This window comes from Chiloscyllium plagiosum, chromosome 6, assembly GCF_004010195.1.
Source record: "Chiloscyllium plagiosum isolate BGI_BamShark_2017 chromosome 6, ASM401019v2, whole genome shotgun sequence".
In the NCBI taxonomy this organism is placed as follows: domain Eukaryota; kingdom Metazoa; phylum Chordata; class Chondrichthyes; order Orectolobiformes; family Hemiscylliidae; genus Chiloscyllium; species Chiloscyllium plagiosum.
In genome coordinates this window covers 99,649,629-99,675,087 of record NC_057715.1, presented here as the reverse complement: position 1 = coordinate 99,675,087, position 25,459 = coordinate 99,649,629, and the positions used below count along the sequence as shown (strand labels likewise).

Genomic DNA, 25,459 nt, shown 5'->3' with positions numbered 1-25,459 from the left:
CTTCAAAGGGTTCAGAAAAGATTTACAAGGATGTTGCCAGGGTTGGAGGATTTCAGTATAGGGAGGGGCTGAACAGATTAGGGCTGTTTTCTCTAGAGCGTCGGAGGCTGAGCGGTGATCTTATAGAGGTTTATAAAATTATATGGGGCATGGATAGTATAAATAGACAAAGTCATTTTCCTGGGGCTTAGGGTGAGAGGGGAAAATCTAAACGAGACCTAAGGGGCAACTTTTTCACACAGAGGTTGGTATGTTATGGAATGAACTGCCAGAGGAAGTGGTGGAGGCTGGTACAATTGCAACGTTTAAGAGGCATTTGGATGGGTATATGAATAGAAAGAGTTTGGAGGGATATGGACCGGGTGCTGGCAAGTGGGACTAGATTGGGTTGGGATATCTGGTCGGCATGGACAGGTTGGACCGAAGGGTCTTTTTCCATGCTGTGCATCTCTATGACTCTGAGTTAAAAGGTTCAGCACTGCAGTGTTCTTTGTATAAAAAAAAGAAATAAAGTTAAAATGTCAAACATTATAGTCCTTTCTTATGCCATGGGCCTGCAGATGTTCTAAGCTGTGCTTTCCAATGAGAGCTCGTTCTCCCCCCATGCTGGGCATACTTTCATCCACATTGGGCTGAGAATTGCCCAAGCACACCAGACTTCACCATCACTCACAAGGCTTCAGCCCTGACCGCCAACGCTGCCATTCCTCATGGCCAGATGTCCAAAGAGATATGGGTGTTTGCGTGCCGAAATCTTTAAAATATCACGAAACACATTCAGAAAATGTTCAAGAAAGCTAATGGAACGCTGGTCTTCATGTCTAGAGGACTGGCGTACAAGGATACAGAAGTTATGTTGCAGTTTTACAAAAGCCCCCATGGAGTACTGTGAGTAGATGTGGGCACCACACCTTAGGAAGGATATATTGACCTTGGAGGGAGTACAACAAATTTTGCCTGCTTTCTCTAGAATTCAGAAAGTCCAGGGATGATCTGATCAAAATCTCCAAGATATTAACAGGAACGTCGGGGTAGATAATGCTAAACTATTCCCACTGGTTGGGGATTCTAGAACTAGTGGACATAGTCTGAGAATTAGGGCTAGACCATTCAAGAGGGATGCTAGGAAATACTTCCACACAAATCAGGCAGTAAATGTTTAGAACTCTCTTCAACAGAAAGCAGTACATGCTGGATTACACGTTAATTTTATATCTGGGCGGTGTGGACTTGTTGGGCCGAAGGGCCTGTTTCCACACTGTAATGTAATGTAATCTAATCTAATCTAATCTAATCTAATTCAACAGAAAGCAGTACATGCTGGATTACACGTTAATTTTATATCTGGGATAGATAAATATTTGTTCGGTAAAGGTATAGATCAGTATGGGCCAAATGCAGATATATGGAAGCAGGCCACAGATCAGCCATGAACTCACTGAATGGTGGAACAGGCTAGAGGGGCTGAACAGCCTACTCCTGTTCCTATTGTAATACATGGAACCTGAAATAACTCAACAAAGTCAACCTTTATTTACATGTGGACAGTTGTTGACACTGATCCAGCTCCCTCAGAGCCAGTTCTCAGAGGGAACAGAACCCTCTGACACGCTTGTTTGTCTCTGTCAGCCAGGGCTCTCTGACTGGACTAGATTAAAACCCCAGTCAGGGTACTCAGATTCTATGCTGTCCAGCTGACTGATCTCCTTGCAATCATTATAAAATCACAGTAATAAAGACAGCAGTGCAATGATCCACAAACAAAAATGGCATAAACAACTGCATACTGGGAATCTACCAAACAGATTATGATGCAAGATTAATCTGCCTCTGTTAAATACAATGCAGCCTGCTCATTAAGATGATTTGCTGTAAGTCACTGTCTACAAAATAGACAATTGCAAATGGTCCAAGATCATTACTTACTAGCACCCTGTAAGTCTCACCTGTATCTCTTAAACGAAGAGAGATTGTACCTTCTAGAGATGATGATGTTAGTTGTGTGTTAATTATGTTAAGCTACACAGGTGAAATGATTAATGTGTACCTTGAATACACATGAAAACACAAGGCTAGCAGGTAACAAGCAGACATACCTAATGCTGAATTCTGTGAAAAAGCCCACTATCAAGGAAAGTATCAGTGTCTTATTTCCTACTTCACCAACTGGCTTGGGATTGAATAAACCAGCAGAGACCAGTGGAAGTACTGTAATGTACAAAGACAGTCATCATGGGAGAGACAGGGAGAACATGCGCCAAAATGTTGGATGTTGCACGAGAATCCTTAGTGGGGGAGGTAAAAATAAGAAGATCTGTCCCATCTGTCACGTCAGCAGAAGAGGGTGAACTTGTGGGAATGGGAGGCCCTCCACACATGCTCAAAAGGAAGTAGGAACAGATAGCTGCAGAGGTTAACATCAGTTCAAGTCCAGAGGATCCAAGAAATTTGATGACTTCAAAAGGTAGCCGAGCTACAGAAGACACTTTTAATTGTTATATCCTATCAACGTATTATTAATTTCAGACACTGCTCAATTCAACATACCCCCATCACCTACCAATCAACTATCGCTATTGTATCAGGACTCAGACTTTAATTCATACCTTCACTTCAATCTCACGCATTTAGAACTGCTGTAAGACTCACACTCACATTATTCACCTTGTGCACACAGCAGTTATAAGTTCCATCTGAGGATTTGCACCATCTGTTCAGTTGATTGACTATGATCAGTCAACATTCATAAATATTACAGCTTAAAAAGAATAGAGTAGCTGTGTATTAACAGACAGTGCCACATATGGTGGGCTGCAGATTCACTTCTATCCTTGTTTATTTCTGTTTTTGGCTCTTTTGCCAGGAACAGAATTAATACATGTCACATTCTTTATTGGACAACTGGTTTAAGAAGTCCCTCCAGTAGCTATATTATTTTAAACTGGATGTAAGTTTGCTCATTTAGCTGGAAAGTTTGCTTTCAGACATTTCATCACCATACTAGGTAACATCATCAGTGAGCCTCCAGTGAAGCACTGGTGTTATGGCTTACTTTTTATTTATGTGTTTAGGTTTCCTTGGGTTGGTGATGTCATTTCCTGTGGTGATATCATTTCCTATTCTTTTTCTCAGGGTGTGATAAATGAGATCCAAGTCAATGTATTCGTTGATAGAGTTCGAGTTGGAATGCAATGCTTCTAGGATTTCTCATGTGGCTTATCCTAGGATGTCCCAGTCGAAGTGGTTTCCTCCTCATCTGTATGTAAAGATACTAGTGAGAGTGGGTCATGTCTTTTTTTGTCTAGTTGTGTGCAAACTTCATGTGCAAATGAGCAAACTCACATCCAGAATCTCAACCTGAGCTACAAATCTTCTCCAAACTCGCTAATTATTTTAAACAACTTGAATGCTTGCAGCAAACTGTTTAGACCAGTTGCAGACTCAGTAATGCAGTCTTTTGTTGGTACATCCATGATTTCAACTTGAAACCTCCAAACTTAAAGAAAAATCATACAATTTCTCAACAATAGGTGGCAGGTCAGATTGTTAGATAAAATATTTTGAAATAAAGCAAAGACTGAACAAAAAAATAACAAACAGGGAAAAGTTAGTATCTGAGAGAAAGCTCGCTAGAAATAGAAAAACTAAGAATTTCTTCAGATTTTGATAAGGCTAAGCTAACAAAGCTAACAGGCTCAAGGGGCTGGATGACTTACTCCTGTCCTGAAGTGAGTGTGGGAGAAAGGGAGGTGGAGAATTAATAATGAAAAATAAGGAGATTGCAGATATATTGAACAACATCTTTCACTGGTCTTCACTATAGAGTACACAAGTCACAGCCCAGAAATAGCTACAGATCAGAAGATGAAGAGAGGGAGGAACTCAAGAAAATTACAGTCACCGGGAAATGATACTGAGTAAACTGATGGAGCTGATGGCTGGCAACTCCCTGTGTTTTGGTGAATTTCATTCTAGGGTCTTAAAAGAAGTGGCTAAACAGATAGTTGATTTATTGGTTTTAATTTTCTAAAATTTCCTAGATTCAGAGAAGGTCCTGTTAAATTGGAAAGTGGCAAATGTAAATGTTTTATTCAATATGGGAAAGAAACAGGAAGCTGAAATTACATTCCAGTTAGCTTAGGCCTAGTCCAAGGGAAGATGTTAGATGCTATTATTAAAGACACTTCATTCAGTAGAAATCATATTTAACCAATTTGTTAGAGTTTAATTTCGAGGAAGTAACATGTGTGGGTAAAACCAGTGGACATATACTACTCAGATTTCTAGAGTATTTGAAAGGTACCACATCAAAGGTTATTGTGGGAAAATAAAAACTCATGGTGTTGAGGTAACATACTGATAATAAGAGAAGATTGGCTAGCTAACTGTAAGCTGAGAGTAGTCATAAATAGGTCTTTTACTGTTTGGCAAGACATAACAAATCACATGTCACAAGGCCTCAACCTTTTACAATTTATGTACAATTATTTGGATGAAGAAACCCATATCCCATGAGCGAGTAAAATAAAACATTTTTGCCATTTTCATAATATATTATGAGTTTTAGAAACGTCACTCTGTAATCCTAGGATATGGAGTACTGTGTCCAGTTTTGGTCCCCACACCTCAGGAAGGACATACTGGCACCGGAGCGTGTCCAGCGGAGATTCACACTGATGATCCCTGGAATGGTAGATCTAACATATGAGGAACGGCTGAGCATCCTGGGATTGTATTCATTGGAGTTTAGAAGATTAAGGGGAGATCTAATAGAAACTTGCAAGATAATACATGGCTTGGAGAGGGTGGACGCTGGAAAATTGTTTCCGTTAGGCGAAGAGACTAGCACCTGGGGACACAGCCTTAGAATTAGAGGGGGTAAATTCAGAACAGAAATGCGGAGACATTTCTTCAGCCAGAGAGTGGTGGGCCTGTGGAATTCACTGCTGCAGAGTGCAGTGGAGGCTGGGACGCTAAATGTCTTCAAGGCAGAGATTGATGAATTCTTGGTGTCACAAGGAATTAAGGGCTACGGGGAGAATGCGGGTAAGTGGAGTTGGAATGCCCATCAGCTATGATTGTATGGCGGAATGGACTCAATGGGCCGAATGGCCTTACTTCCGCTCCTATGTCTTATGGTCTTAATCATACAACGTCACCAAGGGATATTTTTTATTAATGAACTAATGAAGGGAAGCAAAATAACTAAAGTGTAGTAAAAAATATTCTGAAGCAGGATAAATTATATCCACGAGCATAAAACAAAGAATTGCAGATGCTGGAATTGTGAAAGAAAAACAGAAATTGCTGAAGAAACTCAGCAGGTTTGGCAGCATCTGTGGAGAGAGAGTTAATATTTTAAACAGAAGGAACAGGAACTGAAAAAGGGTTACTGGACTTGAAATGTTAACTCCGGGGAACTTATCTCGATTCTCAAAGGTCCACGTCACACAAAGCACAGCTGTGGCAAAGATTGATGTCGGGATTTTGAACTTACTCGTGTTTTAGACTGGTTTCTTCCCCGTTGTAATACCAGTCCAGCATTACACATTCAGCATACAGCTTTTCTACCTTCTCCAAATCATTTCTCCCCTTCTCCATTTCTTTCTTCAAAAGGCAAATATCTTCACTCTGAACAAATTCAAATTAATTCAGTTAATTAAAACAAGGACCACTGTTGATTAAAGAAAATTCAGATTTATTATAAAAGGCAGAGATTGGATTAAACAAGCACTTTGATTTGCCATTCGTTATAATTAAACACAAAAACGTACCTACTTGAATAACAATCCCACCGATTATAAAAACATGATCTATCTCATTCTCCTTCTGATATACTTGTGCATAACAATTAGTCTGAATTTCTATGGACATACCTTAATAGAAAATAATAAGCATAATAACAGAACTTGGGTCGTTTAGAGAGCAACTCGGAGATAGTGAGGATTGCAAATTCTGGAGAAGTCAGACTCGATCAAGTGTAGCACTGGCAAAAGCACAGCAGGTCAGGCAGCATCTCAGGAGCAAGAGAGTCGGTGGGTGGGGCATAACCCAAGGGATCTGCTCTGCTTTTTCCAGCACTGCACTTTATTGATTCATTTAGACAGCAATTTCTACAAATAAATAAAAGTCCACTGTCTCATTTCTGAATATATAGATGCAAATTAATTACCAGAATAGATCACTCGTTACCTTACTCAAAGTTACAGCAATGAGAGTGCAACATTAAGGAAAACAAAGCAAAATAACAAACAGTACTACTTTAGAAATGTTAGAATGAAGGTGACAGCCAATACATAGCCTTTGGGATTCTGGTTTCAAAGCCTCCTTGAAGCTCTTTCTAACAGGTTTCTGATGATAAATCTCTATTTTGTGTTTTGTATTTTATTTCTTTGAAAAGATTGACTTATCTTTAACATATTAAATCTTGCCAATGGCAGGACCTTGGAGATTTCCTAGAATGAAGGAAATGGTAATGTCCGTGGCAGGCCCCAACAGTTTAACACAATCTTTTCATAGCTCACTTCACTGAGGGCTGAAGAAAGTCATAGCAGGAGAATGAAACTCCAGTTTCATTCTTTTCCTTCTGGCTCCTGGCCTATCATTGTGTGAATATTTGAATGCCCTCTGAAATGGCCCCAGCGAGCCACTCAGTTCAAGAAGCAACTAGGCCTGGGCAATAAACGCTGGCCCAGCCAGTAACACCCACATTCCATGAATGAATGAGGGAAAGGTCACTCGACTGGAATGTGAGATGGAAACTTCTCACTGCAGTGAGGATGTTGGCATTGGGACAGGAAGTGAGCGATACTTCTGCTGGGCAAGGGGGTTGACATGGCAGAACCCCGCAACAATCTGCCAATTAGATATCCATCAGTAAGGAGCACAGCCAATTTGTGCAGCAGAGGAGGAGGGCAGGAATCTGTCACCTGTTACAATCCACACGTCTATCCTGAGCCTTCCCATTATCCATTACCTCTCTCCAATTGACACTGTCCACCCAGAAACATTATAACCTCCCCTAAAGTAAAGGGCTTTTGCCCGAAACGTCGATTTTACTGCTCCTCGGATGCTGCCTGAACTGCTGTGCTCTTCCAGCACCACTAATCCAGAATCTGGTTTCCAGCATCTGCAGTCATTGTTTTTAACCTACGTCCCTCTTCCTTTACATTTTCCTGCACCCTTTCCGTTCCTACCTGCTTCAGACCAGCCTCCCTCTTTACTTTCCTCTGTGCCTCAGATATCTCCATCCATGCCTTCTTCCTTCCCTGGTCAGCCATGCACTGATATATTTTGCCTAATGTCCTCACCTCAACTGTGGATTGTCACAGATCTAACAACGCTCCCCAAAGCTGAAAAGACAGCTGTTTGTCACTTGACCTCCAGCTACGGACAATGTACTGAGAAGTTGCGGATGGAGTTTAATTCAAATAAATGCGAGGTGCTGTATTTTGGGAAAGCAAATCTTAGCAGGGCTTATACACTTAACAGTAAGGTCCTAGGGAGTGTTGCTGAACAAAGAGACCTTGAAGTGCAGGTTCATGGCTCCTTAAAAATGGAGTCGCAGATAGGTAAGATAGTGAAGAAGGCGTTTGGTATGCTTTCCTTTATTGGTCAGAGTATTGAGTACAGGAGTTGGGAGGTCATGTTGCAGCTATACAGGACATTGGTTAGGCCACTGTTGGAATATTGTGTGCAATTCTGGTCTCCTTCCTATTGGAAAGATGTTGTGAAACGTGAAAGGGTTCGGAAAAGATTTACAAGGATGTTGCCAGGGTTGGAGAATTTGAGCTATAGGGAAAGGCTGAACAGGCTGGGGCTGTTTTCCCTGGAGCGTCAGAGGCTGAGAGGTGACCTTATAGTGGTTTACAAAATTATGAAAGGCATGGATAGGATAAATAGACAAAGTCTTTTCCCTGGGGTCAGTAAGTCTAGAACTAGAGGGCATAGGTTTAGGGTGAGAGGGGAAAGGTATAAAAGAGACCTAAGGGACAACCTTTTCACGCAGAGTGGTACATGTATGGAATGAGCTGCCAGAGGATGTGGCGGAGGCTGTTACAATTGCAACATTTAAGAGGCATTTGGATGGGTGTATGAATAGGAAGCGTTTGGAGGGATATGGGCTGGGTGCTGGCAGGTGGGACTAGATTGAGTTAGGATATCTGGTCGGCATGGACGAGTTGGACCGAAGGGTGTGTTTCCATGCTGTACATCTCTATGACTCTAGTACAGAGACCTCGTCTGTTGCGCAATAGAAATGTGCAATCAGTTCTGGCGAGATGGCTTTTTAATTTACATGTGTGAGGTACGAATGTGTAGATTTCCCGAAGCTTCCCAAAGCTTGAGCCACCATCAAACTCTGAGAAATGGTCATTGCCGCTTCATCAGACCATTACGAAGTTGATTTGTGGCCTCCTACACAATTCAGTTCCCCTGCCCCCTACCTGCAGATACCCACTCCAGCAGCAGAGTGAGATTTTCTCTGAACTCTCTCTGTCTCGCTATCCACAGAAGCTGCTGAGTTTGTTTTGTTATTCTAGGTTGCCAGCTTCCATGGTATTTTGCTTCAGATTCATCCATTCCTGTGAAGCACCTTTCAGTATTTAATGCCAATAAATATGAGTTATTAAATATAAAATTACAGAGGTATCAAAACGCATTTGACACTCTTGCTACAGAGTTTCTCAAGGATTTGAATTATTCTTCATTTCGAGTGTTGAAAACTCCCTACCTGAAATGGCGGAGGGTTAGAAGGCACTGTCATATCACTGCTATAGCAATGGAACCGTCCACCTGTATTCGCGGAAAGCTCAAATAGAAACTCATTGGCTTCAACATCATTGCAGTTAAATGAAATGCAATGGATAGGGACAAGGCAGACGAGCTGTACCTGAGCAATAATGGTTTTCGGAGGCTGTATTTGATAACAAAACATAAAGCAAAATTAACCATTAATTTAAGTAACCCGTTAAAACAAAAGTGCTACCTTAACTTGAGAATCCTCTATTCGAGGGAGGAGCAAGTCAGTTACTGTGCATCTACTAGTGTTCAAACAGTATGCTATTTAACTGAACAAGCATGCATAACTCTTGGCTTTAAATATGACATTGGCTAGGATTCTGTCAGGCCGACTGGGTCTCATCTCATGGTCAAGAAACCAATGGGGAGAGTTCTATGGGGAAGGTCAATGGATTCAAGCTTTCAGGCACTTAATTGGTCACCATTGGATCTTCTCTGTGCTTTGATGTCCCCAGTGATAGATGACGCACTCATTGAGAGATGCCAGCCAATCAGAGAACACCACCTGCTCATTACTGTCTCTTCAAGGGGAGTCTGCTGGAAGTGATGAACCTGCCCGAGGACCTGGTTCATTCCCCCTCCCACACAAAGTAAAGGTGAATATGGGAGCTGGGTTGAGAGGGATGTGCTTGTGGAGTGGGGGGGGGGGGGGGGGAGGTCATGGGTAGGAGGGGCTGGTCGACCATCACAAGCAAGGGAGTACCCTTTCCTCTTCCTGTCCCTTTCCCTCAATCAGGCACTGTGCATCTGAGGTCAAAAGATCCTGCTTCCTCTCCTGCTACTGAGAGCTGCTGACAGGAATTGTGGGCCACCTTCCAAGGATAAGGGATAGCCACAGGCCTTCAGATAATTTCTAATCAACTGGTTCAAAGTTTCCTTGCACTGAGACTGAATCCAGGCCTCCCGGGCCAGAGGTAGAGACACTGCCACTGCACAAAAAGAGCAGTCAGCCAAGCAGCTCTATACAATGGAAGTCAACTGGCTTCAATATTGAGCCTGGTTGACAACCTGCTGCTATAGGCTGGAAATCTCTCATCAGCCCTTTCTGCTCTTTGACCCAGTCTGCCGCCAAGAGATTGATGAGGTCAGACTCCTTTGCTTCCTGTATTGTTCTGTAATGATGAACCAGGGTCAGATTGTCACTGCCACTCTATGACTGAGTTGGCAATCCAAATTGATTCTGCAGGAAAAGCACCAGATCTGGTGAGAAGGCTCAGGTGCTGTTGAGATGGAACAGACCTTTATTAAAATTATTTAATCCCCTCTCTGTGTCTGTCTAGAGCATCTCTAGAGAAAAACACAAGTGAGGCAAAATCTTTTCATTCAGAAGATTGAGAGCCTTTGGGACTCTCTTCCTCAACATGTGCTGGAAGCAGATTCTTCTGGTATTTTTAAGGCCAAGGTGGGTAGATCATTGTTGAGCAAAGGGGGTTGAAAGGTTTTCAAGGGCAGCAGGGAATGTGGACTTGAGGTTACAATCAGATCCGCCAATGAATGGCCGTCACCTGCTCCACATTCACATGTTCACAACTGACCCTTGAACCATTTTAATACAATCTCGTTTTCACAACATAATTATGCCCCAGAAACAGCTGCGTCATCCTTGCCTTCTTATTTCTAACTTCTTTAGGGTCAAGATTCTGGATACCCAGGTCAGCCATATCACGGCAAGGGTGGTGGGGGGGGGGGGCTCAACAGATGCCCGGTGTTGCCACGGGGTTCCATCTCAAATCCCAAGATGATCCATTAAATACTGGAACCAGGCAGTGGGCTGCAGGGCAGAGGTGACAGAAATGTCTGGTCCAGCACCCAGCCAAAGAACTGGAGAGGCACCAGGCCAGAAAGAGTTTTGTCGTGCACCATATTTGTGAGATAGTCTTGGGGTAGATGCTCCATTACCAGCCTGCACCACCCCATAAGACCTGGAGGGTTTTCCAACGTTCTAATTCATTAAAATGTTCTTCCTCGCACATTGGGTAAGAATGTTACACAGTCTCTTCCCGTGTTCCCCCAGAGAGGGTAAAGTTGGTAGTCACTGAAGAAGAAATACCAGGTCCACTTTGACTTCAATTCCCAGGATTTCCTTCAGCTCTCTTACCATGGCACTCCAGTATCTCTGGTTCTTACAACATGACCAAAAGCAGTGTGTAAGAGTGCCTATACTAATTTTACATTTGGAGATTCTCCTCTCTTGAACATAGCTAGCCTCTCTGGTGCCATAGGAGCCCTGTGTAAAATCTTCAATTGCATGGCCTGCGCTTTGTTATATATTGAGATTTTCTTTACATTTTCCCATATATTTTCCCATATTTCCAATGAAATATCCTCTCCTTGATCCCGATTACAAGTCTTAGAGTCTCTCCGCATCTCCTAAGGCATGTCCTTTCTGTAAATGATACAAAACACAAACTGAAGGAGCGCCCATGCACCAGGCCAATGCTGTGCATCCATTCCACCACCCTTGATTTCAACATCTAAATACACTGGCGCATGTTCCGACTTAGTTATATTCCACGTTTTGCACGCCAACGTTCTGTCCAAACAAACCAATGGCATAAGGAACATGTCAATTTGCTTGTGGCACTTGTGAGGGTTGGAATAAAAAGTAAAGTCTCTTCCATTAGGGTGGAGATGCCTCCCCACATCCACTAATCCCAAATCCTCACACAAGTCCACCAACTGTCTGGATTGCGAAGGTGTACCTGCCAGGCCCCTTGGCACTCTGCCTACCCCAGGATCCATTAGGCACTCCCCAAGACTCATTAATTTAGCAACTGCATCAATTAGAAATTTAAGAGGGTTCACTGGTGGACAATAAACATTGAAGATGCCATACTCTTCTCCATGTATTAGAGCTTTAAGAATGAAGAACCATCCATGTTCATCCTTAATTTGCTCAGTTACCTGGAATGGGAGGTTCCTTCTTACCAGTATAGCCACTCCTCTACACTTGGAGTGAAAGGAGGAGAAGAATACCTTAACATAACCCCCCTGCTGTAGTTTCAGATGTTCCTTACCAGTTAAATGCGTCTCCTGCAGCAGGGCGATGTCAACCCTTTCCTTCCTAAGGCCTGACAGCACTTTCTTTCTTTTAATGGGGAAATGGCTCCCTTTTACATTTCAAGTGCCACCACCTGAACAAATCACTAGCCATGTCATCCAGGGCAGCCCATGGTTTCCAAAGAGGAGGAAGCTTATCTGAGGTGCGGCGAGTGAAAAAGACATTAACCCTATAAACTCTAAAAACTTTCCTATAAAAGTTACAACTAAAAAACTAACCATTACATTTAACTTTATCAAACACCCAAATAAAGCCTAATTCACTAGAGACCTCCCCCTTGCCCATAGAGGGCAATCTTACCAATGCTTGCTACCATCCTTGCTCCTTCCAACAGATCGCGCCCCAGTCCCAGGCAATACACAGATAAAGAAAACAAATTATTTACATTCTGAGAGTTAATAATGGACGCCCACCCTCCCCCCTCCACACCTCTTCTCCATCCATCTTAACCACAGGTATAGCCACCCCCAATCCAAAAACAAAAGGACCGCAGCAAAAAAAAACCCCAGACAATAACCAACTGACCAAAATGGTAAATAAATCAGGTTTTACAACAAGGCAGTACAAAATCTATAAAACCGATAACCACGAAAAGGGGAGAAAGAAGAAAGAAGGGGCAGAACAAGTAAAGAAAAACTGTATCATTGTCTGTAATGGTGCCCCTTCCCCCTCCCCCCGCACTCCCAATCCGAGTCCTTTATTTCAAAGAGTTCACAAAGTCCTTTGCCTTTTCTGCTGAATCAAAATTATGTATCGTCCCTTCGTGAGCGAAATGCAACACCACCGGATACCTCAAGGAATATTGAATGCTCAGATCCCTTAATTTTCCCTTAACTTCATCAAATGCCTTTCTCTTATTAATTATGACTCCTAAGAAGTCTTGAAAAAACATTGTTCTTCAGCCTTTGTATGTTAAAGCCTGTAGATCTCTTCCCAGTCTCCTTGCTGTTTCAATCACTAACTGATTTTCTTTATAGTGCTGGAGTCGCAGGTGCGTGGACCTGCGCATTGCGATCCGGTGGGCCCACTCCACACTCACCAGGCCCAACTCCAACTCCAGCCCCAGGAACTTTGGGAGCCACTTCTCCAAGAAACCAACAAGGGTCCTCGCCTTCCTCACTCTCCGGGAAACCCACAAGCCATAAGTTTTTCTTCTACTGCTGTTTTCTAGTTCGTCCACTTGTTCCTGAAGGACCCGAACCTGGTCTTCCAGCGTTTGGATTCCCTCCTCCCGAGACCTCCCCCACATTCTCCAATGCCGCGGTCCTCTGCTCCACTGCTTCTACTCTTCAGTCTAATGTTTAAATCTCCTGTTCATGCTTTTTCAGCATAGCAGATATCGGCTCCATCGCTGCTTCAATCCTTCCTCGGAGTTCAGTGAACTCTGAGAGTAAATGCTGCTGCCCCATTAAATCCAAAGGGGCCATGGGTAGGGGCACCCCCGATGCAGTAGGGGAGCGCCCTGCTTGCTGTACTCCTTTTGCCCCTTTTCCTTTATTCACCTTCATCCTGATCTTAGAGCTGTCAAATCACAATTCTAGTTGCTCCAGATGTTCAGTAGCTTTTTATTATTGATTTTTCTCCTGGGGCTGGTAAAGGTCCACTTTGGCAGAGGATATGGCACAGAGCCCAGCACAGCAGACCACTCAGACTGACATCTTGGATCTATGCTTTGCTATTCAATGCAATCATGACTGATCTGATAATCCTCCACTGCACGTTGCTACCTGTTAATTTAATGCTATGCCAACTTGTCTGGTTAATCATGGTTATTTATTCCCTTCCAAGAATCCTGCTTCCTCACTGGAATATGTCTTTGCTGTGAGCAATGAATGATTTTCTTAAACACCCACCACTGTTCCTCGACTGTCTTTTAGTTTAGCACAGTTGTTTCAGACCCAAGTTTCTTCCTCTCAAACTGAATGCTAAATTCTACCACATTATGGTCATTGTTTCCCAGAGGATCTTTCATTCTGGCATCATTTATTAAACCTGCTTCATGACTCATCACCAGATCCAAAACAGCCTGATCCCTGTCTGGATCCATAAAATATCGCTCAAGGCATGGCTTCTGGACAAACATCTACATGGAATCAAGACCCTTTACTACCGGAGCATAAATAAAAGGAAATCCTGCTGAGATGAAAAGGAGGCCACATCTTGGGTACAATGTGCAGTTTGTTATCCAAAAAAAGGAGCTATTTGCTGTTAAAGTACTACAATGGCAGACCAGTTTCCAGGGATAAGAGGACTTGAGTACTACAGGCCAATATCCTCTGGAGTTTAGAGGAATGACAGGTGATTTTACTGAAATGCATAACATCCTTAAATGTTGTGACATATTAAGAGGCTGTTTTTATTGGTTGGAGAGTTGAGAACTGGGAATCATGGTCTCAGAATAAGACAACAAATGTTCAGGAATGGGATGAAGGGAAATGTCTTCACTCAGAAGGTTATGAATTCTCTACCACAGAGCTGTGAATGTACTCACTCGGTCAGTAAGTATCAATTCAGTAGAAAGATTGATGGATTTTTGGGCAGTAAAGGGATCAAAGGATATGGGGCTAGGTTGGTATAGTGGAATTGACGTAGAATTTAGTCATGATCTAATGAAACAGATTTTGCCTTTCAGAACAAATAGTCAAAACTAGAACAGGACGATCAGAGCTTAAAATTGCAAAATCATGAGGAACTGCAAGCTATTTTTCAGTCAAACTTTCTCTTACTGACATTTGATATTCTCAAATGAAGATGAGTGACACTCAACTGGAATTCCCAGAAAAGAGTAACATTGTGAAAGGCTTGTGAACATACGAAGTAGAAGCAGCAGCAGGCCATTCAGTCTCTCTAGCTTGCTGTGCCATTCAACAGGATCATGACTGATCTGTTTGTGTTTTGAAGTCCACATTTCCAATAGCCCAGATAACCTTTGATTCCCTTGCCCTTACAAGGACCTATCTACTAATGCCTTAGAAGTATTCAATGACCTCATCTCCACTGCCTTCTGAGACACAGAGTTCCAAAGTTGCAAGACCTAAGAAAGAAAAACATTCTCCCTCATCTCTATCCTCAAAGGACAACCCCTAATTTTACAACAGTATTCCCCCTAGCTCTCCACTCACCTGACAAGAGGAAACATCCTTTCCACATCCACCTTGTCAAGACCATTCTGCGTCTTGCACATTTCCTCTCATTCTTCCAAACTCCAGTGAAATTATAAAAACAAAGTCACTATTCTTGAGGCGACATTGACACCTTCAGATTTTATTCAATGAATAGGATGTTGGGTTTGTTCTTGTACAGCACTATACCTGGTCAGGTCTTCCATCGGTGAGGAGATAAACAGCTTGAGTCCCACCATCAGCAAGAGCAAGTCGTATTGCTCCCAAAGTATTTGTGGAACCCCCGACCTGTAGAGAAATACAGCATTCCTCAAACTGAGTGTCTCAGAAAGCAATTGAAATTTGACAATATCACAACCACATTAATCCAAATGAGGCACGACTCAGAGATCTTTCCAGTGCCATGTTCTAACTTTGTCGTTGGTGAAGCAAAATCACCAAGTTACCTGCACTTTCCACTTAAGTTATTTCAACAAAGTTGGAGCCACTTCTTGATTAAACCCATATGTATGCAGAAGCACCAAATGAATGCATCCCCAAGGTGGCAGCACTGAGATGGAGAATTCACTATTCTAAAATGTGTTAGTGCAGTCACATCTAAACCATAGCTTGTGGGTTTTATTCAGACTGTAAACAGGGCCACAAGGGCCAAGCAACTCAATTCCCTTTCCATTTTTCTTTAAAAAAGATTGTGTGATCTTGCGTTAGGCTGAGTTAGCTTGTTTCAGACTGAACATCAATTATACAACATGTCAGATAAGGCACAAGGGAAGATAATCTGAGAACCTGACGATTGGTATTCAGCATCACCAGCTGGAACACACACACGTGTGGAAGTCAGCTGAGATTAGGGTCAAGCGAACTGACTGCTAGCAGCCACCATACGACCAATTAGTCAGAACTTGTGGAATGGCCTTCAATGAAAGTCAGCGCTTTCACGAGAGGGAGGGAGAAAAATGGATTCTAGACATTTCAAAATTAAAGCCATATTTACCTTTCAGCTAAAATAAAAATGAACACTACAACAATCATGGGAGCAATTTCAGTTCGCTAACTGCAAAGTGTGCTTGCTGATGCTACCTTATTGATCCTTTCAAATAATTCTAAAACTGATGGGTCAATCCTCTATAAAAGCACACAAAATATCATATAACAAAAACACATCCAGTCTGCCAGACTGATCATACACTTTGCACAGTTCAAAGCTAATTGCATGATCACATGATAGTTACTGTCTGGCCATCATCCAATAAAAAAAAGCAATAAAACATAAATAAAATGTTGTCATCCACAATATTAATGAAGGAACAATTGAAAAATGCTTCATTAATGAAGAGTAAGCATTTTAATCTTTATACAACTTCAAACCCAGAATCTGTGTACTTTGTCTACGGCAGTCTAAGCTATATGGTAATAGCCAGTTGCTAAGTAATAAATACCACATGTTGAATATAACATCTCCAATGTAATCAAGAATAAGTGTAGACAATTATCTGTGAATTAATTAGGAAAATATCATAGAATTCAAATTTTTCAAACAACTGTAACAATCCGAAGTACAAAAGGTATGGGGCACAAGTTAGGCTAATATAAACAGCACTGGCTCAAATAAAAATGTGAAGAATCAGAACTGGACAGTTCTCTTCACGTAGTCATAGGGTCATAGAAATGTACAGCATGGAAACAGACCTTTCGGTCCAACTTATCCATGCTGCCCATATATATCCCTACCCAATCCAGTCCCACCTGCCAGCACCCGGCCCATGTCCCTCCAAACCCTTCCTATTCATATACCCATCCAGATGCCATTTAAATATTGCAATTGTACCAGCCTCCACCATAGCCTCTGGCAGCTCATTCCATACATGTACCACGCTCTGCGTGAAAAACTTGCCCCTTAGGTCTCTTTTATATCTTTCATCTCTCACCCTAATCCTATGCCTTCTAGTTCTGTACTCCCCACCCGAGGGAAAAGACTTTGTCTATTTATCCTATCCGTGCCCCTCATGATTTTATAAATCTCTATAATGTCACCCCTCAGCCTCCGACGCTCCAGGGAAAACAGCCCCAGCCTATTCAATCTCTCCCTATAGCTCAAATCCTCCAACCCTGGCAACATCAAAATGTTAATATCTGAATTCAAGTCACTCATCACTAGCTGTGACACAAAGCTCTCTATCCTATTTAACTGGAAGCGTGAACAGGGATTTAGAAGCAAATCATTTAATACAATAGCAAATCACTCAATCCAGGCTACTCTCACACTGCCTCTCAGTGGTTGGTTCAAGATTGGCATAGAAACAGTCATAACCAAAGGGAGGAAAGTGGCCTGCTCAGAGACAAAAGAGCAGAGATTTCAGAACAGAACAGTTCTCAACTGCAACTATGTGTGGCCCAGGTATTGGAGGTCACACGCCTGGAAAATATTTCTTTCCAAAATTATTTTAATTCTAACTACTGATCTCACTGAAGGGCCTGTTTCCACACTGTAAGTAATCTAATCTAATCTATGTGTGGCCCAGGTATTGGAGGTCACACGCCTGGAAAATATTTCTTTCCAAAATTATTTTAATTCTAACTACTGATCTCAAGAGACAAGTGGTAAGCCTTCTAGAAACAGCTAAGGAAGTATTTAAATTGTTATGTGTGTGTGTGGGATTTGTTCTGCACTAACAATAAACACATGAGATAGTCCATTATGGTACACATCACTTCTCAACACCAAAGTCCCGAATGTGCTGAGGCCCACAAAGTAAACATGGAATTATAGAATTGTTACAGTGTGGAGACCTTTCAGCCCATCAGTCTATAATAGCTTGCCAAATGAGTATTATGGCTTTGCAGTATTCCCTTGTCCTTTTCCTATACCCCTGCACATCATTTCCATTCATATAACCATCTAATGCCCTCCTGATGGTCTCAATTGAACCTTCCTCCACCACACTTCCAGGCAGTGCATTTCAGATTTGAACCATTCAGTGCTTGAAAACATTTTTCCTTCCTTTTCATTTCTTTCATTTTCCTAATTGCTTTAAACCTATGCCTTCCTGTTCTCAATCCTTTTATGAGTTGGAACAGTTTCTCCCTATCAACTCTGCCCAAATCCCTCAAGGTTTTGAAAAATTTTGTCTTAGCATTTTCCTCTCCAACTTCTTCAAGATATCCTCATAACTGAAATTTCTTATTATTGGACATATTCTTGTGAATCTCTTCTGCACACTCTCCATTTCATTCACATCCACTCTATAATGTGGTACCCAGAACCGTACACAGAATAGTCCAGCTGAGGTCCAACTGGCGTCTTATACAAGTTCAGCATAATCTCTTCAATTTACTATATGCCTCTATTAATAAAACCTATGATATTATCTGTTTTATAAACTGTTCTCTACACCTTTAGTGAATTATATATGCATACAACTAGGACCCTTTTCTCCTGCACCACCTCTATTTTACATTCGCTCTCCATATTCTTTCTACCAAAATTAATCAGTTCACACTTATCTAAGTTGAACTTCATCTGCCTCCTATCTGGCAACTCCACTAATCTGTCAACTTCCTTTGAAGATCTACACCATCCTCCTCATAGTTTGCAGGGCTTTCAAGTTTTCTATCATCCACAACTTTGACTGCACACCAAGATTTAAATCATTAAATATATCAAAAAAGGCAAGTGTCCCAATATCGATCACTGAGGATCTCTACTACAAACCTTCCTCCCACCCAAAAAATATCCATGAACAATTACTTTCTATTTCCCATAACTCAGCAAACTTTGTATCCACATTACTGTTGTCCTTTGTATTCCATGATCTCTAACTTTGCTGATAAATTTGTTATGTAGCACTGGATTGAATACCTTCTAGAAGTTCATGTGCACCATACTATTAGCATTACCCTTATCATTTCTCTCTGTTACTGCTTCAAAATACTCCAGAAAGTTAGTTATATGTGACTTCCTCTTAACAAATCGTTGCTGCTTTTCCCCATTAACCCACACTTGTATGTAACTATTAATTCTCTTCTGTTTCTTTAAGATTCTACGTCATTGAAATTAAACTGGTTGACATGAATAAAAGGAAACAGCTGTAGATACTGGAATCTCCAATATATAAACAGAAAATGCAGAAGAAACTCAGCAGGTTTGGCTGCATTTGAAGACAGAGAAAGAGTTCATGTTTTCTAGTTTGATATGACTCCCCAATAGAATAAGCACCCACTCTTTTGATTGATTGATTGTCACGTGTACCAAAGTACAATGAAAAGCTTTGTTTTATGAGCAGTACAGGCAGATCATAGTAAGCAAGGATGTACAGATCAAAAAGACTTAGACAGAGGCATATAGGTTACATTGCACAAGGTATACACTAGACAAGATCAACGTTAGCAAGATCAGCACTATTTGAGGCTAGAGAATCCATTCATCAGTCTAATAATGGCCGGGAAGAAGCTGTTCCTGGATCTGCTGGTGCATGTGTTCAAGCTTCTATATCCTCTGCCTGACAGAAGATGTTGTAGGAGATCACATTGGGGTGTGATGGGTCTTTGATGATGTTGGCAGGTCCTGGGCACAGCCATACCAGGCCATTATGCAATCAGACAGTATGCTATCAATAGCGCATCTGTGGAAGTTGGTGAGGGTCCTTTTGGACTTTTAATAAGGTGAACGTTTAACATTTTTGTAAATATGTTTACCTGGAGGCCTTTAACCCAAGACCATGCCTTTTCCAGATTATCTTCATTTACTTCTGCCAGCTTCTCCTGCCACGGATCAGCTCTGGAGCCAAACTTTACAAAATTGAATTTGGTCTTGTGTCGAAGTTGTTCCTGAAAAAAAAACTATTTCAGTAAATATGTTTCAGAGGACACACAGCCATGTTATTTTACACCTCAGCACATTGGAGACATGATGGTTCCATCCAATTCTTCATGGATTGGGAGCTCCAGACTCATATTCCAACCTCAGCAGATATTTACACTCAGTGCTTCCAACATTGCGAATCAAGGACCTGTCCCACAAATCCCTGGGACTGAAAGTTTTGTTGGCAGAAACATGAAATAGCTGTTCCAGTGTTCACAACCAGCTTTACACCCTTAAAGGAAATCAAGCAGAATATAAAAGGAGGTGCTGAATCTGGGACATCCAGGTCAAATTTCAGTCTCAGGGATTTGTGGGACCCCAAAAGCAGACAGGCACAATGGACTGAAAGGCTTTTTTTTTTAGCTAAGTGCCCACTGTAATAGGGTTTGGGAGTGTTTCTCACTGTGCCTTACCAAACTCAAGTTATTAAACACCGCAAAGGCATCCCTCTCTTCCAATTCTATCCTCATCTTACCAAGGGCATTCCCCAGAACAACTCAGCACTGCCAGGATTTCCCAGACCTAATCAGCATCTGTGACACCGGTACCACCTTTAAAAGGCCATTTGTGCATCCAAGCAAGCACTGTCACTCCGATCTGATCTCCAACCGCAGTAACACTGCTTACTCACTCACACCGAACATCACTCAATCTGCACCAATAGTAATAGCTGTGTCAAGCACTTTAACCTCCCGTAGTACATCTCACAAGTTCTAGAGGGAAAACAGCCCACAGTGGACTGAAAGAGTCAAGAATGGTGGTGAGCTGCCCAATGTTCAGATCTGCATCCCATTATGTGAAGATGACCCTGATTCTCAACACCATAGTGGCTTTCTGACCACATCCAAGCCCCTAAACTGGTTTCAGAGGCTGCCCCTGACCGACCATGCTGGGAGCCCCCCTGACAGGAGGCTATCTCCATTGAATTGACTGAGGACTGCTAACAGCGCTGAAAATGTGTTGCTGGAAAAGCGCAGCAGGTCAGGCAGCATCCAAGGAGCAGGAGAATCGACGTTTCGGGCATGAGCCCTTTTCCTCATTCCTGAAGAAGGGCTCATGCCCGAAACATCGATTCTCCTGCTCCTTGGATGCTGCCTGACCTGCTGTGCTTTTCCAGCAACACATTTTCAGCTCTGATCTCCAGCATCTGCAGTCCTCACTTTCTCCTTGAGACTGCTAATAACCAATGACAAGCTTTTGTCACTGTGCTAAATGACATGGCATTACATCAGTATTGTGAGTCTGATGGTTGTGGCTGAGGGGGCAAAGCACACAAAGTCAAAACCCCAAGGCAATATAAGGCAGCATGCAGTAGGGATAAAGGTAGGCTCAACTGAATGAGCGCTATGACAGCCTGGAGAATGCAGCCTGGTCCTGGCCATGAGCTGGGGATGAGTCCCTGAGTGCACAATCTCCTTGCTGCAGCGTTACAATGAGTGCTACAATATACAGCCCAAGGTGCATCACTGACGTTGAGAAATATCCTGTAAATACGGTTCTTAGATGTTGGTACATCTCAGGTGCCAATGTCCATGGACATGGGACACTTGTGATTGCTGCGCACGGAGATGTTGGTTGTTGGTATCCAACATGGAGGTCCTTTGGAGCAAATGTCATGCTGACATCGTCAGATACCTGCTCTGACTTCCATGTCAAGAATTCTCCACGTCTAGCTTGTTTGGCACATATGATAAGATAGGAAGCTCAATGTTAATAAGGTGAACTGTAGCATTAATAAGGATTTTAACAAGTTAAAGTCTCCCTTAATCGAAACTTCACAATGACAAACTTGCCTCACAGCTCAGCATACAAAATACAGGGTGTCCCTTCTGATGTCAAGATAAGCCTCACTGGACTTGTCTTGTGATTCTGCCACAATCTAGTGATGACCCACATCGCTCAGGTCCCTGTAAGATTCTGCTTATAGATAATAGAAGGCACATCCACCACACTCTGGGATAGTGAATTCCACAGATTCACGACCCTTTAAGAGAATTAATTTCTTCTCATCTTGGTTTTAAGTCTGCTACCTCTTATCTTAGAAGTCTGATGTCTTGTTCTAGAGTGCCCCTCATGTGGAAACATCTTTTCTATGACTGCTTTGTCAATCCCCTTTTAGCTTTCCTCTCATTCTTCAAAGTTTCAGAGAGAATCGGCATAAACTGCTCAATCTTTCTTCACAAGAGAAACACATCATCTCAGGAATCAATCCAGTGAACTTCCTCAGAACAGACTCCAATGCAACTACATCCCTTCTCAAGTAAGGGGACCAAAACTGTACACATTACTCCAGGTATGGTCTCATTAATGGAAGAATCGACGTTTCGGGCATAAGCCCTTCTTCAGGAATTCCTGAAGAAGGGCTTATGCCCGAAACGTCGATTCTCCTGTTCCCTGGATGCTGCCTGACTTGCTGCGCTTTTCCAGCAACACATTTTCAGCTCTGATCTCCAGCATCTGCAGACCTCACTTTCTCCTCAATGGTCTCATTAATACCTTGCACAGTTGCAGCAACACTTCCCTACTTTTATACGCTATCCCTTTAGCAATAAATGCGAAAATTCCAAAGGTTCATGTGCTTGGACTAAGTTATTCCACCAGTGTTGGGTTAGAACATTTCTTTTATATCATGCACAGCACATTCGCTCTTTATATTGTAAACAACAGCCTTATATTGGAATGATAACTAACGTGGAGCTTCTCTCAAATGTCCTCCAGAAATTGGCTGAACAAATTCAATTTTCATGACAACACAGCCTTAATGGACTAGAACTAGTAATTAGTAAAGTGATTTGTTGCAAGTGATTTGACACAAATCCCCTTCGAAGCTGGAACCTTCAACGTCCCAAGGGCGATTGAATGGAAAACTGTTGATCGGGCAGCACGTCTCACTGTATTAAATTAACATTTAGAGGATTTGTCATGAAATATTACATTGGACCAAATCATTGAACTAATAATATGTAACTAATTTAAAAAAAATGCTTCTTAACATAGAAATAAAATGTAACAAAAGCCAGAACTTTGAAGTAATAAACCTGCATGAGTTGATAGATCTTTCTTTGCACCATCTCCATTTTATCTTCCATGGATTGAGAGGTGTCAATTAGGATGTAAATCTGATCCTCAATTATAGTCCCAAAGAGCACCCTACTCCCCTGCTGAAGCCAGTCAATTCTATGAACAAAGAACGAAACCAGAAGAGTAATTCAGTACAAATGAACTTTACAATCTATGATGTGTTCCATTATTTATTTAGGTGCAATGATGAACAGAGTTTGTCCATACAGTTCTGGATACAAAGACTATCGAGTATCTATTACAAGTGCTGTTGACATTGATAGATGCATTCATCTTTGACACCTTGAAAGATCTCTGCAAAAACTGGAATCAACTTGTATACCAAGTGTACAGCCAGTGTGGGTGAAAACGGTCATCATTTTGAATGGTTCAGTTAGCCATAGCAACTTCCCTTTTTATTGAAGCAGACTATCCCAGGTATGTGCTGCAGTGGGGAGGAAGCCAAATTTGACAATGTTTAAGAGCCCCTAGACAGTTCTGTACCTAGTGGTGCAGAAATAGATCACATAGGCCAATGGACATAGGTCTAAAAAAAAATTAGGTCACATGAAAACACAAACTGCAAGAAAATGTATAAGCAAAAACAAGCCAGGAAACTATAGACCAGTTAGCCTGACATCAGTGGTGGTCAAGTTGTTGGGAGGGAATCCTGAGGGACAGGATGTACATGTATTTGGAAAAGCAAGGACTGATCAGAGATAGTCAACAGGACTTATACATTTAATGGTAAGGTCCTAGGGAGTGTTGCTGAACAAAGAGACCTTGGAGTGCAGGTTCATAGGTCCTTGAAAGTAGAGTCACCGGTAGATAGAATAGTGAAGAAGGCATTTGGTATGATTTCCTTTATTGGCCTTGTGCATGGGAAATCATGTCTCACAAACTTGATTGAGTTTTTTTGAAAACGTAACAAAGAGAATTGATGAGGGCAGAGCGGTTGACATTATCTATATGGACTTCATTAAGGCGTTTGACAAGGTTGCCCATGGGAGACTGGTTAGCAAGGTTAGTTCTCATGGAATACAGGGAGAACTAGCCATTTGGATACAGAACTGGCTTGAAGGTTGAAGACAGGTGGTGGTGGAGTGTTGTTTTTCAAATTGGAGGCCTGCAACCAGTGGAGTGCCACAAGGATCAGTGCTGGGTCCATTACTTTTCATCATTTATATAAATGATTCGAATGTGACCAAAGAGGTATAGTTGTACGTTTACAGATGACACCAAAATTTGAGGTGCAGTGAACAGCAAAGAAGGATACCTCAGATTACAATGGGATCTTGATCAGATGGGCCAATGGGATGAGGAGTGGCAGATGGAGTTTAATTTTGGGAAAGCAACTCTTAACAGGACTTATACAATTAATAGTAAGAACTTAAGGAGTGTTGCTGAACAAAGAGACCTTGGAGTGCAGGTCCATAGCTCGTTGAAAGTAGAGTTACAGATAGAAGGATAGTGAAGAAGGCATTTGGTATGCTTTCCTTTATTGGTCAGAGTATTGGGAGGTCATGTTGCGGCTGTACAGGACATTGGTTAGGCCACTGTTTGAATATTGCCTGCAATTCTGGTCTCCTTACTATCGGAAAGATGTTGTGAAACTTAGAAGGCTTCAAAAAGGATTTACAAGGGTGTTGCCAGGGTTGGAGGATTTGAGCTATAAAGAGAGGTTGAAGAGACTACGACTGTTTTCCCTGGAGCGTCGGAGGCTGAGGTGTGACCTTACAAAGATTTATAAAATCATGAGGAGCGTGGATAAACAAAGTCTTTTCCCTGGGATGGGAGAGTCCAGAACTAGATGGCATAGGTTTAGGGTGAGACGGGAAAGATATAGAGAGCTATGGGGCAACCTTTTCATGCAGAGGGTGATGCGTGTGTGGAATGTGCTGCCAGAGGAAGTGGTGGAGGCTGGTACAATTGCAACATTTAAGAGACATTTGGATGGGTATATGAATAGGAAGGGTTTGGAGGGATATGGGCCAGATGCTGGCAGGGTTGGGATATCTGCTGGAATGGACAAGTTGGACTGAAGGGTCTGTTTCCATGCTGTACATCTCTATGACTCTATGACTCTAAGTGATGGCTAGAGTACGGAATGAGATCTAAGATGATCTTTGATTTGGTTTTAAGCAGCCAACTCAACAAATATTAATTGAATAAATTGGGAGGATAAAGGTGCTCAGAACAAGAAAAGAAATAAAGCTTTTCATATTTGAATTATTATTTTTTCATTCTTAACATCTATCAATCCTTAACTTAATTCGAGTGTGTACTTAAAGCCCTGGACTAATAACCCAAAAGCTGAAAATGTGTTGCTGGAAAAGCGCAGCAGGTCAGGCAGCATCCAAGGAAGAGGAGAATCGATGTTTCGGACATAAGCCCTTCTTCAGGAATGAGGAAAGTGAGTCCAGCAGGCTAAGATAAAAGGTAGGGAATAGGGACTTGGGGGAGGGGCGTTGGAAATGTGATAGGTGGAGGGAGGTCAAGGTGAGGGTGATAGGCCGGAGTGGGGTGGGGGCAGAGAGGTCAGGAAGAAGATTGCAG

The 25,459-nt window shown here is 42.1% G+C and overlaps 1 protein-coding gene across 1 annotated transcript in view; it reads right to left on the bottom strand.

Moving 5' to 3' along the window:
- Positions 1–25,459, bottom strand: part of LOC122551170 (von Willebrand factor A domain-containing protein 3B-like) — a 153,409-nt gene that overhangs the window by 65,453 nt on the left and 62,497 nt on the right. The window contains exons 10-14 of the mRNA XM_043692794.1: positions 22,882–23,020; positions 19,678–19,809; positions 15,172–15,270; positions 8,732–8,914; positions 5,498–5,631 (exon numbers count right to left, since the gene is read on the bottom strand). Of these exons, the coding sequence (XP_043548729.1) occupies positions 5,498–5,631; positions 8,732–8,914; positions 15,172–15,270; positions 19,678–19,809; positions 22,882–23,020 (687 nt within the window). The remainder of the gene's footprint in view (positions 1–5,497; positions 5,632–8,731; positions 8,915–15,171; positions 15,271–19,677; positions 19,810–22,881; positions 23,021–25,459) is intronic.